Genomic DNA, 22,604 nt, shown 5'->3' with positions numbered 1-22,604 from the left:
TTAGAAAAGTAGTCCAAGTGCCTGTAACTAAAAACTCACCTGAGCTAAAAAATTCTAACTTATCCCTATTAATTAAAAAGCAGAATGAAAATACAAACAAAAAAACAAACTTTGAAATGTTTGTATGCTAATGCCAGAAGTCTAAGAAGTAAGATGGGAGAATTAGAATTTTTAGCAGTAAATGATGACATAGACTTAATTGGCATCTCAGAGACATGGTGGAAAGAGGATAACCAATGGGACAGTGCTATACCGGGGTACAAATTATATCGCAATGACAGAGAGGAGCACTCGGGCGGAGTTGTGGCGCTTTATGTCTGGGATGGCATAGAGTCCAACAGGATAAACATCCTGCATGAGACTAAATACAAAATTGAATCTTTATGGGTAGAAATCCCTTGTGTGCCAGGGAAGACTATAGTGATAGGGGTATACTACCGTCCACCTGGTCAAGATGGTGAGACGGACAGTGAAATGCTAAGAGAAATTAGGGAAGCTAACCAAATTGGTAGTGCAGTAATAATGGGAGACTTCAATTACCCCAATATAGACTGGGTAAATGGAATAAATGATAGCTTTATGGAGCAATTGGTTCAGGAACCGACGAGAGAGGGAGCAATTTTAGATCTAATTCTCAGTGGAGCACAGGACTTGGTGAGAGAGGTAAAGGTGGTGGGGCCGCTTGGCAATAGTGATCATAATATGATCAAATTTGATTTAATGACTGGAAAAGGAACAGTGTGCAAATCCAAGGCTCTTGTGCTAAACTTTCAAAAGGGAAACTTTGATAAAATGAGAAAAATAGTTAGAAAAAAACTGAAAGGAGCAGCTACAAAAGTAAAAAATGTCCAAGAGGCGTGGCCATTTTTAAAAAATACCATTCTAGAAGCACAGTCCAGATGTATTCCACACATTAAGAAAGGTGGAAAGAAGGCAAAACGATTACCGGCATGGTTAAAAGGGGAGGTGAAAGAAGCTATTTTAGCCAAAAGATCATCATTCAAAAATTGGAAGAAGGATCCAACAGAAGAAAATAGGATAAAGCATAAACGTTGGCAAGTTAAATATAAGACAGGCTAAGAGAGAATTTGAAAAGAAGTTGGCTGTAGAGGCAAAAACTCACAGTAAAAACTTTTTTAAATATATCCGAAGCAGAAAGCCTGTGAGGGAGTTAGTTGGACCGTTAGATGATCGAGGGGTTAAAGGGGCACTTAGAGAAGATAAGGCCATCGTGGAAAGATTAAATGATTTCTTTGCTTCAGTGTTTACTGAAGAGGATGTTGGGGAGGTACCCGTAATGGAGAAAGTTTTCATGGGTAATGATTCAGATGGACTGAATCAAATCACGGTGAACCTAGAAGATGTGATAGGCCTGATTGACAAACTGAAGAGTAGTAAATCACCTGGACCGGATGGTATACACCCCAGAGTTCTGAAGGAACTAAAAAATGAAATTTCAGACCTATTAGTAAAAATTTGTAACTTATCATTAAAATCATCCATTGTACCTGAAGACTGGAGGATAGCAAATGTAACCTCAATATTTAAAAAGGGCTCCAGGGGCGATCCGGGAAACTACAGACCAGTTAGCCTGACTTCAGTGCCAGGAAAAATAGTGGAAAGTGTTCTAAACATCAAATCACAGAACATATAGAAAGACATGGTTTAATGGAACAAAGTCAGCATGGCTTTACCCAGGGCAAGTCTTGCCTCACAAATCTGCTTCACTTTTTTGAAGGAGTTAATAAACATGTGGAGAAAGGTGAACCGGTAGATATAATATACTTGGATTTTCAGAAGGCGTTTGACAAAGTTCCTCATGAGAGGCTTCTAGGAAAAGTAAAAAGTCATGGGATAGGTGGCGATGTCCTTTCGTGGATTGCAAACTGGCTAAAAGGCAGGAAACAGAGAGTAGGATTAAATGGGCAATTTTCTCAGTGGAAGGGAGTGGACAGTGGAGTGCCTCAGGGATCTGTATTGGGACCCTTACTTTTCAATATATTTATAAATGATCTGGAAAGAAATACGACGAGTGAGATAATCAAATTTGCAGATGACACAAAATTGTTCAGAGTAGTTAAATCACAAGCAGATTATGATAAATTGCAGGAAGACCTTGTGAGACTGGAAAATTGGGCATCCAAATGGCAGATGAAATTTAATGTGGATAAGTGCAAGGTGATGCATATAGGGAAAAATAACCCATGCTATAATTACACAATGTTGGGTTCCATATTAGGTGCTACCATCCCAGGAAAAAGATCTAGGCATCATAGTGGATAATACTTTAAAATCGTCGGCTCAGTGTGCTGTAGCAGTCAAAAAAGCAAACAGAATGTTAGGAATTATTAGCAAGGGAATGGTTAATAAAACAGAAAATGTCATAATGACTCTATATCACTCCATGGTGAGACTGAACCTTGAATTCTGTGTACAGTTATGGTCGCCGCATCTCAAAAAAGATAGAGTTGTGATGGAGAAGATACAGAGAAGGGCAACCAAAATGATAAAGGGGATGGAACAGCTCCACTATGAGGAAAGGCTGAAGAGGTTAGGGTTGTTCAGCTTGGAGAAGAGACAGCCGAGGTGGGATATGATAGAGGTCTTTAAGATCATGAGAGATCTTGAAGGAGTAGATGTGAATTGGTTATTTACACTTTCGAATAATAGAATGACTAGGGGGCATTCCATGAAGTTAGCAAGTAGCACATTTAAGACTAATCAGAGAAAATTCTTTTTCACTCTGCACAATTAATCTCTTGAATTTGTTGCCAGAAGATGTGGTTAGTGCAGTTAGTGTAGATGGGTTCAGAAAAAGGTTTGGATAAGTTCTTGGAGGAGAAGTCCATTAACTGCTATTAATCAAGTTTACTTAGGGAATAGCCACTGCTATTGATTGCATCAGTAGCATGGGATCTTCTTAGTGTTTGGGTAATTGCCAGGTTCTTGTGGCCTGTTTGGCCTCTGTTGGAAACAGGATGCTGGGCTCGATGGACCCTTGGTCTGACCCAGCATGGTAATTTCTTATGTTCTTATGTTCTTAACCTGCTTTTCAGTTGTTAGGTATAATTCGGAAATCATTAGCTTCAGTGATTTTTTACCTATAGGCACATGGACTACATTTGCTTTTATTGGAACCTCTCTGTTGGGATGCCCTAACTCTCCTGTTTCATTAGTATCCTTCAAGGATACATTTCTCTGAAGCATGCACTGCTGAGTGACTGTCTGCTTTCCCCCTTGTTCTAGTTTAAAAGCTGCTCTATCTCCTTTTTGAAAGTTAGTGCCAGCAGATTGGTTCCACTCTGGTTAAGGTGGAGCCCATCCTTTCGGAAATGTCTCCCCCTTCCCCAAAAGTTTCCCCAGTTCCTTACAAAACTGAATCCCTCTTCCCTGTACCATCATCTCATCCACGCATTGAAACTCTGGAGCTCTGCCTGCCTCTGGGGACCTGCACATAGAACTGGAAGCATTTCAGAGAATGCCACCCTGGAGGTTCTGGATTTCAGCTTCCTACCTAAAATCCTAAATTTGTCTTCCAGAACCTCTCTCCCACATTTTCCTATGTCGTTGGTAGTGCAATTGAAAGACCACCATGATACCTTTCAACAGCTTTCTGCCAGCGCCTCTGATGCCCCATCCTCTGCCAAGAAATCCTCCAGGCTGAGACCCCAGAAGCCATTCTACAGGCAGAGGAAATATTATCCTCTGGCCTCTTGGGCTCGTCTGCCACCCAGTAGCTCCAAGGGCCGCCCTTGCCTGCAGCGAGCACTTAGGCCCCAGCCGGCGCCCCAGCAAGCCTCAGCTATGGGCTTTAGGCTGGCGACGAGGGAGCGAAAGTCAGTCAAGCGTACCCCTGACGCTGGATTCCCCAGTTGGAGGCAGGCTCCTCGGCTTCGCCCATCGCTGGGAGGATGTTACATCGGACCATTGGGTCTTTTCCATCGTCCGTCGGGGGTATGGTCTCAACTTCAGTCGGCTTCCAGAGATCTCTCCCCCATGTCCATCATCCACCCAGCGGGTCAAGCTTTAAACGGAACTCTCCGCCCTTCTAGTAGCAGGCGTAGTAGAGCCAGTCCCTCGCCCCCAACAGGGCCAAGGGTTCTATTTGAGATACTTCCTCATTCCAAAAAGAAACGTGGCTTGTGTCCCATCCTCGACCTTGGGGCGTTAAACAAATTTCTTGAAAATTTCGAAATGGTCTCTCTGGGCACACTGATTCCCCTCCTCAAAAGAGGAGACTGGCTTTGCTCCCTCAACCTCAAGGAGGCTTACGCGCACATAGCCATTTTCCCTGATCACAGAAAGTACCTTCACTTTGTGGTGGAGACCACCCATTACCAGTACAGGGTTCTGCCTTTCGGGTTGGCCTCAGCCCCTTGCGTCTTTACCAAATGCCTGGCGGTGGTGGCGGGCTATCTCAGACGTCGGGCGGTGCATGTTTTCCTGTACCTAGATGACTGGTCAAGAGCCTTGAGCGCTCTAACCCTGACAGTATGGATGCTACAACCTTGGAGTTTATCAACTACCTCAAGTCTCACCTCTACCCTTCTCCTCAGCTGGACTTCATAGGGGCCAGGCTGGACACGGCACAGGCAAAAACATTTCTGCCCCGGATCGGGCTCTCGCCCTAGTCTTGCTGGCAGCCCTTGTCCGTAACAGCCAGCAGGTATCTGCCTGCCTCCTGCTCAGGCTGCTAAGCCACAATACGGCTTCCATTCATGTCACCCCTCTCGCCCATCTGTGCATGTGGAGGGCTCAATGGACTTTGTGATCATAACCAAAGTCTCTCCTCTGGGCTGGGGAGCCCATATGGACAGCATCTACATGCAGGGTCTCTGAACCGCTTCCGAAGCCTGCTGCCAGATAAAAACCCCCTGGAGCTTCGGACGATCCGTTATGCCTTGTGGGCGTTCAGACACCGGTTGTCGCGCAAGGAAGTCCTGATCCAGATGGACAACCAAGTAGCAATGTGGTAGATCATGAGGCTGGGCAAATGTGGACCTAGGGCCCTTTCCCATGGTATGTAACTGCGAGCAACATACCTGCCAGGATATCTAAACATGCTGGTGGACCACTTGAGTTGCTCCTTCCAACCACATGAGTGGTTCCTCAACCCGGAGATAGCGGCTGAGCTATTTCGCCGGTGGGGTACACCGGGTGTAGACCTTTTCACCTCCCGATACAGCACAAGGTGAGCAGGTTCTGCTCCCTGTGGTTAGGGGGCGAACATCCAGCTTGCAATGCCTTCTCCCACCACTGGAGGAAGGGTCTGCTGTATGCGTACCCTCTTCTACCGCCTCTCTTGAAAACACTGCTAAAGCTTCAACAGGACAAAAGGACCATGATCCTTGTGGCACCCTTTTGGCCCCGACAAGTCTGGTTCCCGCTTCCACAGGACCTGTCTGTGCAGGTCCCCATCCAGGTGAGGACTGCACCTGATCTCATCTCACAGGATCAGGGCATCCTGCGTCATCCGAACCTTTGGACGTTGGCTCTGATGGCTTGGATGTTGAGCGCATAGTCCTTCAGCCCTTGGTGCTCTCAGACTATCTCCCAGGTGCTAGCGACATCCTGGAAGCCTTCCACCAGGATGTTCTACAGCTTAAAGTGGAAGAGATTTTCCATCTGGTGTGCAGGGCATGACTTGGATCCTTTCTCATGACCCCTCCCCCAGCTTTTGGACTACTGTGGCACATCTTGAGTCTGGGCTTTAAACCAGCTCGATCAGGGTTCACCTTAGAGCTGTCAGTGCATAATATCGGGGTGTCACAGGCACGCCCGTTTCTGTTCAGCCTTTAGTTGGCCATTTCATGAGGGGCCTCCTCCAGCCGAAGCCCCCTCTTTGGCCACCTGTTGCATCCTGGGAGCTCAACATTGTCCTGGCACAGCTCATGCACCCTCCTTTTGAGTCTCTGCAATCCTGAGATCTGACGCTCCTCACCTGGAAAGTTATATACCTGGTGGCAATTACTTTGGCTCGTAGAGTCAGCGAGCTTCAGGCCCTGGTTACATACCTACCATACACAAGGTTCTTCTACGATCATGTGGTCTTGTGTACACACCCTAAATTTCTGCACAAGGTGGTGACTGATTTCCACCTTAATTAGTCCATTGTTTTACCCACCACCTTTCTGAGGCCTTATTCCCACCCAGGGGAACGGGCTCTTCATACCTTGGACTGCAAGAGGGCCTTGGCTTTCTATTTAGATCGCACAGCCGACCATATGCAGTCCACTCAGCACTTTGTGTCCTTTGATACCAACAGACACTGTCACTCTCTAAACTTGAGCAGGGAGTCTCCTCGCTCTGCTCTCCTGCCCCGATCTTCTGGCCACACCTACTCTTCTCCATCCTCTACAGCAGGGGGGGTGCTGGTCTGCTTTGGGCTCCCCTTTTGCTCTTTTGGTTCCTTTTCTTTCAGGGGTCACTTCTCTGGTTTCAGGGTCGCTTCTTTCTCCTTATTTGCCCCCCCCCCCCCCACCACCTGTCTTGTACTTTCCAGCTGATAAATATGCATAAGCTCATGCATAATCATATTGTGGGTGAAGGGTCTTTGTCACATTGCAGGTCTTTTCCCCCTCCCCATTTCTTCAGGGGGGGTACTGCCACGTCTGTATGCCAAGCTGTTATGCCAGTGTCAGCATTTTTCTCAGTTTGACTGCCCCCCTTCTTCCAAGGGTGGGGGTCCTTCTGACCTCTGGACTCCCTTGGCTGATCTATGACTCCTGCTTATGAGCTTAACTACTATATTGTCTCTCTCTTCTTTTTTTATTTACACAGGAGCATACAAATGGGCAGATCTTAATAAAGCATCCTTCAGTGTTAAGTTCTCATCTGGGCAAGGTCTCTTCTTTTTTTACTGTGACAGTGTCTTGGCCTGTCAGTACACTGGTCTGCATATTTCTTAACTATTATAATTCGTATTTGGTGCTTTCAGTGGTAAAACATGTGATATCTCCCTACAGGAGTATGGTCAAGAATTCTATTCCTAGTATTTCCTAAGCCCCAAAATGTCAAAAGGATTAAAGCTTAAACTGGATTTTCAGAAACTGAAAGTGTTATTGATTTGGGAGAGGTTCAAAATAAATACTATCCAGATGATTTTTCCTTTCATTAAACTGAGGGATTTGAGTGCTTTGGATATGAAAGATACTTATGCACACGTTTCCCGTATACCTCACCCATTGGAAGTTGCTCGGATTTGTGGTGAAGGACATGCAATACCAATACAAGGTGCTCCCCTTTGGTCTTTGGCAGCCTTGAATGAGTTCACAAAATATCTTGCAGCAGTGGAGTACAGATTCATTGGCAGGGAGTTTGTTTCCATACCTGGGCAATTGGTTGATGACTTGCATCTCAGTCAGGAATTCTGATGTCCCTTAAAGACCATATGATTTCTCCAGTCCCTGGGTTTCTTAGTCCACTTTGCTATTTTTATCTGGTTTCATCTCAAAAAATTCAGTTCATAGGATCCTGGGTAGATTTGCTTCAGTAGAAAGCATTTCTTCTTGTTGAAAGAGCCATATGATGGGCCTAGTAAGATCTTTCCTTCAATAGCGCCCAGTGTCAGCAAGATCAGGCTTGGTCCTTAGTGGGCATGTGGTTCCTCAGACTTGTCTGCACGTGTGGGGGCCTTTGTGGGGTGCTCTATCAGCCATTATCCCACCAAATCTTTGAGACTTTGGAGATGAGAGCATCCCTTCAGTGATGAATGAATTCAGAAGTTCTAAAAGTGGGTCTCTTGCATGTTCCACTGCATCAAATGACGCTGTCTACTAATGCCTCCATGAAGGGGGGGGGGGGGGGGGCAAACAGTGGTGTGGTGTAGACTCAAGGATTATGGTCCCCAGTAGAGTCAAATACAAATCAACCAACTGGAGCTGTGAGCTATCTCCTAGCTTTAAGAGCTTTCTGTCATCACCTTTCAGGAAAGAGATTCCTGTTTGTTTTTCCTTCAAAGAACAGGGCTCATACAATGAGAAACAAGGAGGCTATGTTTGGAGAATGGCATTGCTGCAGCTTTTATTTCTTTTATGTTTCAAATTCTCACAATAAACTGAATCCATCTGAGCAATTTTTCTAAAATATATTAGGCATTCATAACTTTCCTGCCACCACCCCAAGGTGGGGTATCGCCATCTTTGACCACTGAGGACCTTGGAATGGTTCAACCTCCCTTTATTATTATTTCATTCCTATGGCATTTTATTATTGTTGGATAAGGATGTCCCATCTGGGCCATAGATGCAAGGAATGGCCAGACTTCTCATTTAAAAACTTGCCAGTATGCTAAGGGTAAAGATGCCCTATTCCAAGTCATGAAAGCAAGAAATGGTCAGACCTTCTACCCCATTTAAACTTTTTGCCTGTACACATGCTGAGATATTTAAGCAGGTGATGGCCAGATGTCCCCCTCCCAACTTTATTAATTTGTTTCTCTATGGTGCACAGAGGGCCTGCCCCAGCACAGAACCAAAGAGTGGATTTCCTTTGCCCTACTACCATCTTGAACAAACTTCATTAAAATAATGTAAACAACCAGATGTCTAAACCATATATTAACTGTAAGATGTGTCCAGTTGGATCCCTTGAATGCACCATTGGCTTCAACAGTGATCCCTTGTTTATCGGAGACTTCCCTTCCCTAAAGCTGCACCATGTTTTCATATAACGCAATTTGATGACTTGCATTTGTTAAGAGATTATATATCTCCTTTAATGTATATCTCCATAAATAACTCATATCATAGGGAAACATTGCCAGATAGCTTTTGTTTAGAATTAAATACATTAGAATTCTAATTGCCTCCTTGTTGTCGACCTAATTCACTCTGACACAAGTCCCCTAGAAATTCAGGGACAGTAAAAGAGGCTGAGCTGACCCTTGCTTGTGTTTTTAAACCTTCCAGATGTTCCAGCCCAGTCCCTATCCTCAGTGCAACTGTTGGTTGCCACAGGCAGCATCACCTCTATCTGACCCTGCACTGAGGACCATGGTCCAGTGCCAGAGGTCACACAAACATTTCAAGCTGGGGTGGGTGCCATGCTGCATGGTGGAGAACATGTTGTGCCCTTGGCCATATTAAAGCAGCAGCAAAGGGTTTGTGCCTTTTCATTTTATGTATGGAGTTTCATCATCATTTTATTCTACTTAAGGTAGCAGGATAATGATCAAAAGGTTAGTATTGTCAAGGTGGGTAGAAATGTAAAAAAATAAGACCAAGCACTACAGTGCACTCAGACAAATCATTAACTTATTGTAAACTCTCTATATAAACAAGATTAGAAAAGTATACTTCATAGAGGACATAGTATTTTCAAAGGCATTCTTTACATTCAACAAAAATTTCCAAAATGTTTGTGAGAGCCATGGCGGGGGGGGCGGGGGGGGGGGGTGGCGACTATATTTTTGTGTGTGATTGAGAAAGATTCTGCTTTTCTGTGTGCGAGAAAGAGGTGCAGTGAGGAAGGAGCTATGCATTTGTGTGAGAAAGGGAGTATGTGCGTATTTGAGAGAGAGCTTGAATTTGTGTATATATGCATTGGTAGCAAAGTACTGTCATTAGTTATATATGTGTGTCAGGGATTGTGTGTGAGAGAAATGGGAGTGTGTGTTTTTGCTGATTTCCATCTGTTTTCTTTTTCAATTTATGCATGTAACTTTCCGTTGATGGTCAAATTACACTCATAATTTGAAAGGCATGAATAGAAAGCTTTCATGTCCTCTCTCGAAGCCATGGGCTTCACACAATTGGACGGATTTTAAAAGCCTTGCTCGCGTAAATCCGCCCGGATTTACGCAAGCAGGGCCTTGCACGCCGGCGTGCCTATTTTCCATAGGCCGCCGGCGCGCGCAGAGCCCCGGGACGTGCGTAGGTCCCGGAGTTTTTGGAAGGGGGCGTGTCGGGGGGCGGGACCCGATGACGCTGCGTTTCGGGGGCAGGCCCGGGGGCGGGGTGCCGGCCCGGGGGCGTGGTCCAGGCCTCCGGACCAGCCCCCGGGTCGGAGGACGGCATGCCAGCAGTCTGCTGGCGCGCGTAGATTTACGTCTGCTTCTCGCAGGCGTAAATCTACGGACAAAGGTAAGGGGGGGGGTTTAGATAGGGCCGGGGGGGTGGGTTAGGTAGAGGAAGGGAGGGGAAGGTGAGGGGAGGGCGAAAGAGAGTTCCCTCCGAGGCCGCTCCGATTTCGGAGCGGCCTCGGAGGGAACGGAGGCAGGCTGCGCGGCTTGGCGCGCGCCGGCTGCCCAAAATCGGCAGCCTTGCACTCGCCGATCCAGGATTTTAGAGGATATGCGCGGCTATGCGCATATCTTATAAAATCCAGCGTACTTTTGTTTGCGCCTGCTGCGCAAACAAAAGTACGCGATCGCGCTGTTTTTAAAAATCTACCCCAATGGGCTTCACACAAATCATACACTCCCCCCACCCACAAGGCCGGCCATACCTTCACACAAATCATACACTCCCCCACCCACAAGCCGGCCATACCTTGGACCTCATTTTCACTAACTCTCCCATCACTACCACCAACTCCCCATCATGTCTCGCCGACCCATGGTCCGACCACTCCATCATTCAAACCACCCTTGCATGTCAACAGTCCACACCCCCCCCCCCCCGCCCCAACCCAGGCACAACCCTTCAAATACCGCAAATCCTACACGCTAGACACCCTCACAACAGCATGCTCAGACATTCCTAACCAACTTGACCTCTCTTCAGCCGACAACGCCTTCACCTCCTGGATTGATATCACCCTTAACATAGCAAACAAACTCTGCCCTATTACTGCGAAAACCATTAAACCTGCCCATCCAAACAAAAAACTATGGTATTCAACTGAACTCAAGAATCTCAAAACCCTCTTCAGAACCTCAGGAAGGCACTGGCGCAAACATCCCTCCCCAGCAACCAAAACTGCCTACTACCAACTCATGCACAAATACAGGAAAGCCATTCTCTCGACCAAACGAGAATATTACGCCAAAAAGATTCACAGATTCCAATACAATCCCAAGGCGCTCTTTACTATGATCTGCCTCACCAGCTCCACCCCCACATAATCACAAACACCCACCTCAAAAAATCACTGCAATGAACTTGCACACTTCTTCCAAAACAAAGTCTCCTCTCTCACCACACGTTTCTCTTCTAACCCAAACAATGTGACACTGCCCACCTTCAACCTCTTGGCTACCCTATCTTCCTTTGACTCATCCTCTTCCCTGGAAACTGAAAACATCTTAAAAAAGATGAGACCCTCCTCCCACCCCTCTGAAACCATCCCCACCAAACTTCTCCTATCTATTCCCAAAGCTATCGCCAAACCACTCTCCTCTATCTGCAGCCGTTCCTTAGAACAAGGCACAGTCCCCAACATTCTAAAACAAGCTGTGGTTAAACCCATCCTTAAAAAACCCAGTCTTGACCCCTTTATCCTAGCCAATTTCAGACCTATCTCCAATCTCCCTTTCCTATCTAAAATCTTAGAAAAACTAGTCAATTCTCGCCTATCTGACTACCTCGAACACAACATTCTTCAACACAATACGGCTTCCGGAAAATTCTGAGCACCGAAAAATTGCTACTATCCCTGACTGACACCATTATCAAAGGATTCGACACAGGGAACTCATTTCTTCTAGCCATGTTAGACATTTCTGCCGCATTTGATACTGTTAATCACATTATCTTAATCAACATCCTCAGCAATATTGGAATTTCCGATACCGCTCTCTCCTGGATCAAATCTTACTTACAATAATGAATAATAATGAATCCGTCCCAATTAGCTTTGACCAGGGTGTACTCCAGGGCTCCTCTCTCTCCTCCACTCTATTTAACATTTACATGCTTCCCCTCACCACCCTCCTTACCAACCTTGGCATTAAACACTTTATCTACGCAGACGATGTTCAAATTTTTTCCCCTTTACCGACTCCCTCCAAACCGCTCTTCAAAACTGGGAATCATGCCTGACCTCTATCAACCAACTACTCACCGACAAGCACCTTGCTCTCAACCCCCAAAAAACTGAACTCCTCATCATCGCCACCAAACGTCCACCACCCTCCATTCCCCTCGCTTACTCTACCACGTCATTCCCCGCCCACACCCGTAGCCTGGGTGTCCTCATTGACACCCAACTCTTCTTCAAACCCTTCATTAAATCTATCCTAAGTGACTGCTATTTCAAATTACAAACCATCAAAAAACTCAGACCCCTACTATATTTCACTGACTTTCGCACAGTACTACAGTCTATTGTTTTTTCCAAAATAGACTACTGTAATGCACTCTTCCTTGGCCTCCCTGCCACATATACCAAACCATTACAACTCCTACAGAATGCCTCAGCACATATCCTCACTAATTCCAAAAAATGTGACCACATCACACCAACTCTTATCGAGCTCCATTGGCTACCAATACAATCCCGAATCCTTTTTAAAGCTCTTTCCCTCATCCATAAAAGCATCACCAATGAAAACTCCTACTGGATCAACCCTCCTCTACTTCTTTGCACCTCTACTAGACCAACTCACTCTGCCCTCCAAGGAACACTCCGTACCCCTTCTATCAAATCTACTAAACATATCTCCACAATGAACAGAGCCTTCTCTCTGGTTGGCCCCACCCTTTGGAATTCCATGCCCCCAGACTTACGCACCGAAACCTCTACACCCAAATTAAAGAAAAAAACTAAAAACTTGGCTGTTCCTACAGGCCTACCCTTCCAACGTTAACCACCTTTCTGATGAATCCCTGAAACGTGTATAGTACTTTTCTTTGAATAACCTTGTATAATCTGCCGCTGCTTCCCCCTTGTGCTAACACTACTTTAAATTGCTTATTCTACCCTATCCTCCCCCCATTTTCTAACACTCCTTTTAAAACGTTGTTTGCTACCCAATGTTTGTCGAATATCTTGTAAATATCCTTTTGCCTACCCAGCTTTTTAATCAGTATATCGATTATATGCCATTGAACCTTGTAAATTGTTATACTGTTTCCTTATTAGTTTTTTGGCTCCTTTTCACATAGTTATTGTTCCATGTAAAGGCAATGCCTAAAAGTTCCAAGTTATTTGTAAACCGATACGATGTGCAAATGGATGTCGGTATATAAAAAATTCTAAATAATAATAATAGAAATGTTGATATAAGGCATTACACAGCACTTATTGAAAAGAATTCCTAAAAACGTAAACCAGAGCCTAATGGCATGCCACTCTTACGAGTTTTCTAGGTTGAGATTTTTGCTTACTTTGATGCTACAAAAAGTTTGCATGATATAGTTCTTAGTGGATGAGTATTACAAAAAATGTATTATATTCTGTTGAATTATTTTACTTTACAGGCGTCTGGCTGTGATGGATCAGAGATACCAGATGAAGTCAAATTGATTGGTTTTGCTCAGTTGAGTATCAGCTGATGTCTCATTTGACCCCCAACAGAATCAGATTGAAGAGAGACCAGCTTGAAAGAAAAGCGGGTAAAAACAACGCACTCAGTTCTGCTTCATTCTCTAGCAATTCACAGTCGCAACAAGCAAAACTCACAGCTACAACATTGCTGCTACAAAAAAAAAAAATTCATAAATGTCTCTTAACAATCAATTTGAATATCCCAAATTAAAGAATGCAACAAATGCACTTATTGTAGATGGCTATATTTATTAGTTACAAAAGGGATTTTTTTTAGCAGAAATATTTCTTTTCATTCTACAAGTTTCTCTGATACTTTAATTGTACCTTTCAAAATATTGCCTCTCATGTATTACTTAATAATGCAATTCTGAAAATCAAGATTTGTTAGCTAAACTTGGATTCTACAGATTTTATTTTCATAAATTTATGTATTGTACATCCTGTCTAGCAAAACTGGTTACATTTGATAAATGCTACTTGCAGTTAATTACCTGTTATAAAAAGTTTCTATCATATGTGCTGGAGTATTGGTAAAGTCTGATGTTAGATATGACAGTTACAAGTTAAGAAATTTAATTTGGTATAAGATAAAATGGACAAAAGATGTTTGATTGTGTACGGTGTGGGAGGTGCCTTGCAAACTTCATAAGCTAAGAATGTGCCTGAGACTACTTATAATTAGTATAATTTATGGTTTTTGTGCAAGAAAAAATAAAGTAAAGATACTTGACCTACCCTATCGTGCTGCTTTTGAGCGTCTACAAGCTAGAATATTATAGGATGTTGCCATTAAGATAGACTGCTTTCTGCACCAATATAAATTTGGCAGATCCTTAAGTAGCAGGGTTGTTACATAAAGGGAATAGAACTTGAAATAAAAAAAAACTTATACTTGAATATATGAAAAATATCAAGGTTGATCTGATGGAGATAATAGAAAGGGCTTTGTGCAATTACTAAGGTAATTTTCTATTATGTTTGAAAGATAGAAATATTGACCAAAATGTTTTGCTTATCCTGCAACATATTATGAAGACCATTTACTAAGGAGGCTCTCTGTTTGGGAATACGTTCTCAAGAAGATAGATTTACTAATTTAATCATTATTACTTCCTAGCTAAACCTAGATAAATGGCAGCTCTTCAATGTACTTAAAACAGCAAGTCTATATTAAGTAAAGTAATTAATTTATAATGCCTTGTAATAATTAAGGTGTTGTAAACCCATTTACATACAACTTGATGTAATTTCATTCCATTCTACTGTTTACACACTCATTACTCTGATTTTAAAGGTCAAAGAAAAATAAAGTGTATTGCACAACTAATATGCTAGTTTGTGATTTATATAATACATTATACAGTATATACCTTTATGTTTGTTTTTGGGAGAGCAATGTTCTATGCCTTATCATAACACCTTCAGTTATTAACTCTTTTCTCAGATTTTATTCTAAAAACATGAATAAATGCCCCTGTCCAATAACAGAAAATAGTAAATTTATTGATAGCATATTAATAAGTTTTATAAAAGTATGATTCCTCTTTCATATTTTTCATGTGATTTTTTTTGTGTAATGTTTTAGGAGAACAAATATTTATATTGTATATATTTTGTCTTTTTCTTAAAACAGCAATTACTGCTAACTTTGTGATAAACCAATTATTTAACCTTGCTTACCTTTTGATTTATAGTAGAAGTGTAGTACAACTTTTTATTTAATATGCACTTACATTCTAGTGTTTAATTTTATCACCAATTAAAATTAGTTTATTTTGAACTAAATTCTATTCACCTTGTTGAATATGACTACATATTGATTTAAGTGCAGTAGTTAAAGATGTTATGAAACTGGCTACCCCAGTCCTGCAGTATCATTTACTTGTGCTTTCTTTATCTGTCTTTTGTCCTTATCTCTTCCATTTCTTCTGCTCTTAAAGGCATGAAGGGTGAATTTTTTTACAATACTGAAGTCTCTCAACCCTGTTCCTAACATTGTCATAGAATATAGCTGATCAGACCCATCCAGTCTTCCCCACTTTACTCTCGGTACAATGTAAAATCTCCCAGCTGATAGCCAACCTCCCCTTTATTTTCTTGCCGCAGAGGGTCCTCTGTGCCTTCATATTTTGAGCATAGTCTATTTAGCCTATTATTTGCACCTGTTCCCAAATATGTTCATGTTACATAAATTGGGCAGTTGTGGACTGGTCTGATGGCTTAGTGGCATTGCTACATGCCAGACCAGAGATTACATATTATCAAGGTAGATGACTGTTGGTAAAAAGTAAATTGGCCCATTGAGTCTGTCTAGTTGAGATTCTTCTGTTTTGGAAAGATGAGCATACAAATTCCAATATACAACCCAGTATACGTCTCTGCCTTCACCCCCATCTTGTCTTTTACCTGCCCTCTTAACCCTTTACCTACCACTGCTCTCCACATCTGTCCCAAGCATGCCCCATGTTGGCCGCCTCCACCTCTGTTGGGAGGCTATTTAAAGACTTGTCATCTTCCACTCTTTCAGGTCTTCTGACCAAGGGCCTCATTTTCTAAAGTATGGCAGGCCTGCGATACTTTAGAAAATGAGGGGCGGGGGGGCCGAAACGGGGGGTGGGCCTGCGCTAGCCGGCAGCGATCGCACCGTCGCGATGCGATAGCTGCCGGTTTCGCACCCAATAGCGCCACCATAGGAGGTGTAGCTATTGGGAGCGAAATAGGCAGCGAAAAGGCACTTACCTTTTCGCTGTGGGCGCAGAGTCAGCCCCGGTGACACCCCAACTCCTCCTCTTCCGGGGCCAACTCCGCCCCCATCCTGGTATCGAACGCGATAAGGGACCTTTCGCGAGCGAAAGGTCCCTTATCGCGTGCGAGCGGCTTGGCAAATGAGGCCCCAAGATTTCTAATTTACACAAACACCAAAAATACTGCCGGATTCACTAAAGCTTTTCTCCAATACTGTGTCCATAGGAAAATACCTTGATGAATCAGGCCAATAGTAAGGCATCTCTTCAAAAAAAAAGAAAGTTCAGCATCCCCATGCACAATAAATTTTGAGTTTTAACCATGGATCATGTGGGATATCCAGTTTCTTAGAAGCCTGATGCAGTCATACCATTACTGTTTTGGGTTGTAACCACCACTCCAAGGATCCTCTATACTTGTTCTATAATATTTTGGATTCTGTTAGCATTTTATCTCTCCCACCACCTCTGGAAATTCATACTTTGTATCCACTACCCATTCCATTAAGAAATTATTTTGGATATTGCTCCTGAGTCTTCTCTCCTTCAGCCCCCATACCATGACCTCTTGTTCTATAGTAGAGATCCCCAAATTCAATCCTGGAGGTTCCCAAATTAGTCTGGTTTTCAACATTTTCACAATGAATATGCATGTATTTCCTTAATTGTATTCAGATATCTTATGTATATTCATCATGAAAATCCTAAAATTCAAATTGGTTTGTGGTCCTCTAGGATCTGATTTGGAGACCCCTTTTCTATAGCATTCTTCTGGAAAAGATTTGTTTCCTGTACGTACCTGGATCAGTCCGGACAGTGGGTTGAGCCTCCTTTCCAGTAGGTGGAGACAGACTAAAACTGAAAGGATATCCTATATGAGGACAAAGCCTATCCTGTAACCCTTCAGTATTAGTCTGTCTCCTTCAGGTGCAGCAGCTCCCCTTCGGTTCTCTGCTTTAGGCTAGTCGGCCTTTCCTTCTTCTTTTCCTTAGGCTCAAGCAAGTACTATTTGTAGTCTTCTTTCCTATTTAAAAAAAAAAAAAAAAAAGTTGTTCTTAGTGACTTTTTTTCCAGAGGGAGACGGCTCCGTCTTCCAGCTCTTGCCGAGGTCAGGGGGGCTTTGCCCCTTGTGCGCTACTTAGCCTGGGTCCGTTAATGCTTCAAGGTGTGGGGACCGAGTCTCTCTGGGTCTCGTCTCCCCCCCATCTGGCAGCCGAGAGGGTTTAGAACCCGCTGCTGCGCTCAGTTAAAAAAAAAGGAAAATTTAAAAGTTTCAATAAGTTACAGGTATTCCCCTACCTCTAACTTATTTGCAGCAGTAGACCAGTATTTTTTATTTTTCTGGTCCTAGCAGGCCTTGAACCGGCAGCCAGACAGGCAGGAGTCAGCAGGTTTCCCTCCTGCTTCACTCCGGGCCTGCAGGCTGTCAATCAAAGCTTTTTTTCTACTTTTTTTTTCTTCAGTCACGGCTCTGCTGTGCCACGGCAGGCAGCCTGCCTCTCTTTTGGGCTGCCCTCTCCGTGTTTTTCGCGTCAGGGCCTCTGCTCTGCTTGCCTGCTGGGTGGGGAAGGCCCCTCCTCTGCAGGACAAGCAAATCTAGCTTGGGGATCGTCTTCCCCCGGCATGGTTAGGCCGTTGCCAGGTCGGCAAAGCCTGGGAATGGTGGCCATTTTGGATTTTTCAGCAGCTCCGTTTTCGGAGCTGCCTGAGGCTGGGGGGGGCCGGATTTTTTTTTAAATGCCCCGCGGGTCCCCAGGAAGGGGGTCCCGACCCCCCCCTCGCCCCCCCTCCAGGAAATCCAAGGTCCCTTTTTCTGCGGAAATCATCCTCCTCATGCACAAATCTTATTTAGCTAGCCTGCAGGAGGAGGACGAAAGCTCCCCCTCGACACCCCCCCCCCCCCCCCCACCACCACCAAAAATCCCTCGCTCCGCGCCGTTGACTTCTGGGCCCGGCTGCGGAGCCCCAGGGGCCGGCTAGGGTGCGGGTGGACCCGGGGGTGCCCCGCCTCTCCGGTGAATCCAGGGGTCCCGGACCCCGCTGTTTCCCCGGATTCGGAGGATACCCCTCTTCTGGAGGGAGATGGCCCCAGAGCCCTTCGTTTGTTCCGTGAGGAGGAATTAGAGCCTTTCATCCCCTTCGTCCTGCAGGAATTGGGCTTGGAGGGTCCCACCATGGATAACCTGATGGACTCCCTGCCCAAGGATATGAATCCGGTCCTGGGGGGGCTCAGGGCTCTGGCTACCGCCTTTCCCTTCCACCCCATGCTTAAACTCCTGATCCTGCGGGAATGGGAGGCCCCTGAGGGGGCTCTCTGGGTGGGGCGTGCCATGGACAAACTCTATCCCCTCCCGGAGGAATGTTTGGAAATGCTGAAGTAACCCTCTGTGGATTCTTATGTTTCAGCGGTCACCAAGCACACCACGATTCCGGTAGAGGGATCGACGGCTCTTAAGGACGGACAGAATCGTAAGCCAGAGGCTCACCTGAAACGCATCTTCGAAGTCTTGGCCCTCGGAGTCGGGCGACTTGCTGCAGCAGCCTCATGCTGCGGGCAGGCCTCAGGTGGGTTCAACAATTACTCTGCACTCAAGAACTTTCGCCGGCAGAGGCGGAGCAGGCTGAGCATCTAGAAGCCGTAATCGCTTACGGGGCAGACGCCCTCTATGATCTGGTCCGTGTTCAGGCGAAGGCGATGGCTTCGGCGGTGTCTGCCCGGAGGCTCCTCTGGCTACGCAATTGGTTGGCTGATCAGTCTTCCAAAGCTCAGTTAGGCACGTTGCCTTTCAAAGGTAAGATGCTTTTTGGAGAGGACCTTGAGAAGCTTATGGATTCCTTGGCTGACAACAAGGTCCATAAACTTCCGGAGAACCGTCCTAAACCTACCCAGTCTTACGCGCTCTCTCGTTCTCGCTTCCAGGGTCAGCGTCGTTATGCTCCGCGTGGGCAGGGTGGTTCCTCGAGGGGTTCTTCTCGTGCTCAGTCCTGGTCGCAGTCTTTTCGTGGGCGGCGGCCCTTTCATGAGTGCCAGCCCGCACGTACCACTCCTAATTCTGCCACACAATGAACTTCAGCTGACTCATTCCTCGGTCCCTTACCTCGGTGGTCGCCTCTCCCTGTTTTTCGAGGAATGGGTCAAAATCACATCGGATCAGTGGGTCCTCGACATTATCAGAGATGGGTATGCCTTCGAGATTGTTCGTGACCTTCCGGATCTTTTTCTTTTCTCGCCATGTGGACGGTCCAAGAGGGACGCGGTGGAACAAACGCTCTCCAAACTCCTGGCTCTGGGCGCGGTGGTTCCAGTCCCGGAGAAGGGAGCTTGGCGCCGGCCAGTATTCTATTTACTTCATCGTTCCCAAAAAGGACGGGTCCTTTCGCCCGATACTGGACCTCAAGAGGGTCAATTGGGCCCTCAAAATTCCTCACTTCCACATGGAAACCCTGCGAGCGGTCATAGCGGCGGTTCGTCCCGGAGAGTTTCTCGCTTTGCTCGGTCTCCCAGAGGCGTACTACCATATTCCCATTCACCGCGACTACCAGAAGTATCTTCGCTTCCACATTCTCAATCAGGACTTCCAGTTTCGGGCACTTCCTTTGGTCTCGCTACTGCACCTCGCACCTTCACAAAGGTCATGGCGGTGGTCGCGACGGTGCTGTGCGGGGAGGGAATCCTTGTCCATCCCTATCTGGATGACTGGCTCATCAGGGCCAAGTCGGCGGCTTCCTGTCAACAGGCGATGGATCGCGTATTATCTCTTCTCGCTTCTCTCGGGTGGATAGTGAACTTCTCCAAGAGCAACCTTCAGCCCTCCCAGGAGTTAGAGTTCCTGGGAGCCCACTTCAATACCCGAGTAGGCAAGGTCTTCCTACCGCGTGCGCGAGCTCTCAAGCTAATCGAGCAGATCCAGAATCTGATTGCCTTATTTTCCCCGACAGCCTGGGACTACCTGCAGGTCTTGGGATCCATGGCTTCTACCATAGACCTCGACCGCTGGGCCTTTGCTCATATGCGTCCATTACAGAAAGATTTGCTATCCCGCTGGCAGCCGGTGTCGGAACAGTTCCACATAGTTCTCCCGCTCTCGGACTCTACCGTCGGCGACTTGCAGTGGTGGCTGTCGCTACCTCATCTCCTCCAGGGGATGCCTCTTGAAGCGCCGCAGTAGACGATAGTGACCACGGATGCCAGTCTGTCGGGCTGGGGTGCGGTTTGTCTCTCCCAGTCCACCCAGGGAACCTGGACCCCGACTCAGTCTCACTGGCACATCAATCTGTTGGAGACCCTAGCGGTACGCCTGGCCCTTCAGGAGTTCCTCCCCCTTCTTCACGGCAAGGCGTACGAGTCCTCTCCGACAACTCTACCATGGTGGCCTTCATCAATCGCCAAAGGGGCACTCGCAGTCCCCTGGTGGCCCTGGAAGCCAGCCATCTCTTCACCTGGGCGGAGCAACATCTGCAGTGCCTGGCGGCCTCCCAGATTGCGGGCAAGGAGAATATCCAGGCCGACTTCCTCAGCCGATAGTCGCTCGATCCGGGGGAATGGGAACTCTCGGATGCGGCCATGGCCCTGATAGTGGACAGGTGGGGTCCCCCCCCACCTAGACCTCATGGCGAATCTGCGCAATTCCAAAGCCAATCTGTTCTTCAGCCGCTGGAGGGAACACGGCTCAGAGGGCGTGGATGCTCTGGCCCTGCCTTGGCCAGCGGACATTCTCCTGTACGTGTTTCCCCCGTGGCCCCTGGTGGGAAAAGTTCTCAGAAGAATAGAACTCCACCGGGGACCAGTGATTCTGGTAGCACCCGAGTGACCGTGAAGACCGTGGTTCGCAGATCTCATCAACCTGGCGACGGACGGACCCTTGCTTCTCGGTCATCTACCTCGTCTCCTTCGACAGGGGCCTGTATTTTTCGACCAGGCCGATCACTTCTGTCTAGCGGCCTGGCTTTTGAACGGAGACACCTGAGGCGTAAAGGGTATAAGGAGGCGTCATCTCCACCTTACTGCGGGCCCGGAAACAGTCGACTTCCCTGGCCTACGTGCGCATCTGGAAAGTTTTTGAGTCTGTTTGTGCGGAGTCGGGTATCCCGGCCCGCTCCGCCTCGGTTTCTGTGGTTCTTTCTTTTCTTCAGAAGGGTCTCTCCAAGGGCTTCTCCTTCAGTTCTCTGTGCGTCCAGGTCTCGGCGCTCGGCTCTCTCCTGGGTCGGGTGGAAGGTCATTCCCTAGCGGGCCATCCGGACGTGATTCGGTTCTTGAGGGGCGTTAAACATCTCCGCCCTCTTTCTCATGCCACGTGTCCGTCGTGGAGTCTCAACCTGGTCCTTCGTGCTCTCTGTGCGGCTCCGTTTGAACCCCATCACCACGCTATGCTCAAGGACCTTACACTCAAAACTCTCTTTCTGGTTTCTATCTCCTCCGCTTGGCGAATCTCCGAGATTCAGGTGTTGTCCTGTCGGGAGCCCTTCTTGCGGTTTTCCGATTCAGGGGTCTCTCTCAAGACGGTTCCTTCCTTCTTGCCCAAAGTTGTTTCCGCCTTTCACGTCAACCAGTCGGTAGAACTCCCTGCGTTTTCTCCAGAGGAGATTGCGGGTACAGCTGAGGGCGATCTCTGTCGTCTAGATGTCAAGCGAGTCCTGCTTCTCTATCTCCAGGTTACCAATGACTTTCGCGTTTCGGACCACCTCTTCATCCTGTGGAGTGGTCCCAACCGAGGTAAACCGGCTTCTAAGACCATGATTGCGCGGTGGCTGAAAGAAGCCATAGCTTCGGCATATCTTTCTCAAGGTCGACCGGTTCCTGAGGGCTTGAAGGCTCATTCTCTTCGCTTTCAGGCTGCTTCTGGGGCGGAGAGTCAATCTGTCTCTCCGCAGGAGATTTGCAGGGCCACCACTTGGATGTCCTTGCATACCTTTGCTCGGCACTACCGTCTTGATGTGCACGCTCTGGTTTTCGGTTCCTTTGGGCGGCAAGTGCTTCGAGCGGGACTGTCTCGGTCCCACCCGGTTTAGGGAAGCTTTGGTACATCCCACTGTCTGGACTGATCCGGGTAGGTACAGGGAAAGGAAAATTAGTTCTTACCTGTTAATTTTCGTTCCTGTAGTACCACGGATCAGTCCAGACGCCCTTCCCTGTCTGTCTTTTTTTTTTGTCCTCTCGAAGCTTGTTTCTTACAGGTTTGCAGATTTTATTACTCCCTGTGTTGTGCAAGAATACTGAGCAATTACACCGGAAGCCTTGGTCGTTTTTTCATACCAAGTATATGCAAGAGCATATAGGTATACCATGTTTGTCTTATTGTTCTATAGTTGCTCTATTGAGCTTTATGGTTCTTGCTTGATCCTACTTGGGTTTTGTTATTTTTCTGCTTTGACAATAGTTATACTGAAGGGTTACAGGATAGGCTCTGTCCTCATATAGGATATCCTTTC

General features: G+C 46.3%; 1 protein-coding gene across 1 annotated transcript in view; it reads left to right on the top strand.

Annotated features, from left to right (window-relative positions):
• STK39 (serine/threonine kinase 39) overlaps positions 1-14,758 on the top strand; it is a 484,232-nt gene extending 469,474 nt beyond the window's left edge. The window contains exon 18 of the mRNA XM_029605673.1: positions 13,362-14,758. Coding sequence (XP_029461533.1) covers positions 13,362-13,436 — 75 coding nt within the window. The 3' untranslated portion in view covers positions 13,437-14,758. The remainder of the gene's footprint in view (positions 1-13,361) is intronic.
• Positions 14,759-22,604: the final 7,846 nt, after the last annotated feature.

The sequence above is a fragment of the Rhinatrema bivittatum genome, chromosome 6, assembly GCF_901001135.1.
Source record: "Rhinatrema bivittatum chromosome 6, aRhiBiv1.1, whole genome shotgun sequence".
NCBI classification, from domain to species: domain Eukaryota; kingdom Metazoa; phylum Chordata; class Amphibia; order Gymnophiona; family Rhinatrematidae; genus Rhinatrema; species Rhinatrema bivittatum.
Note: the sequence above shows the minus strand (reverse complement) of the source record. Positions and strands in the feature narration are given on the sequence as shown.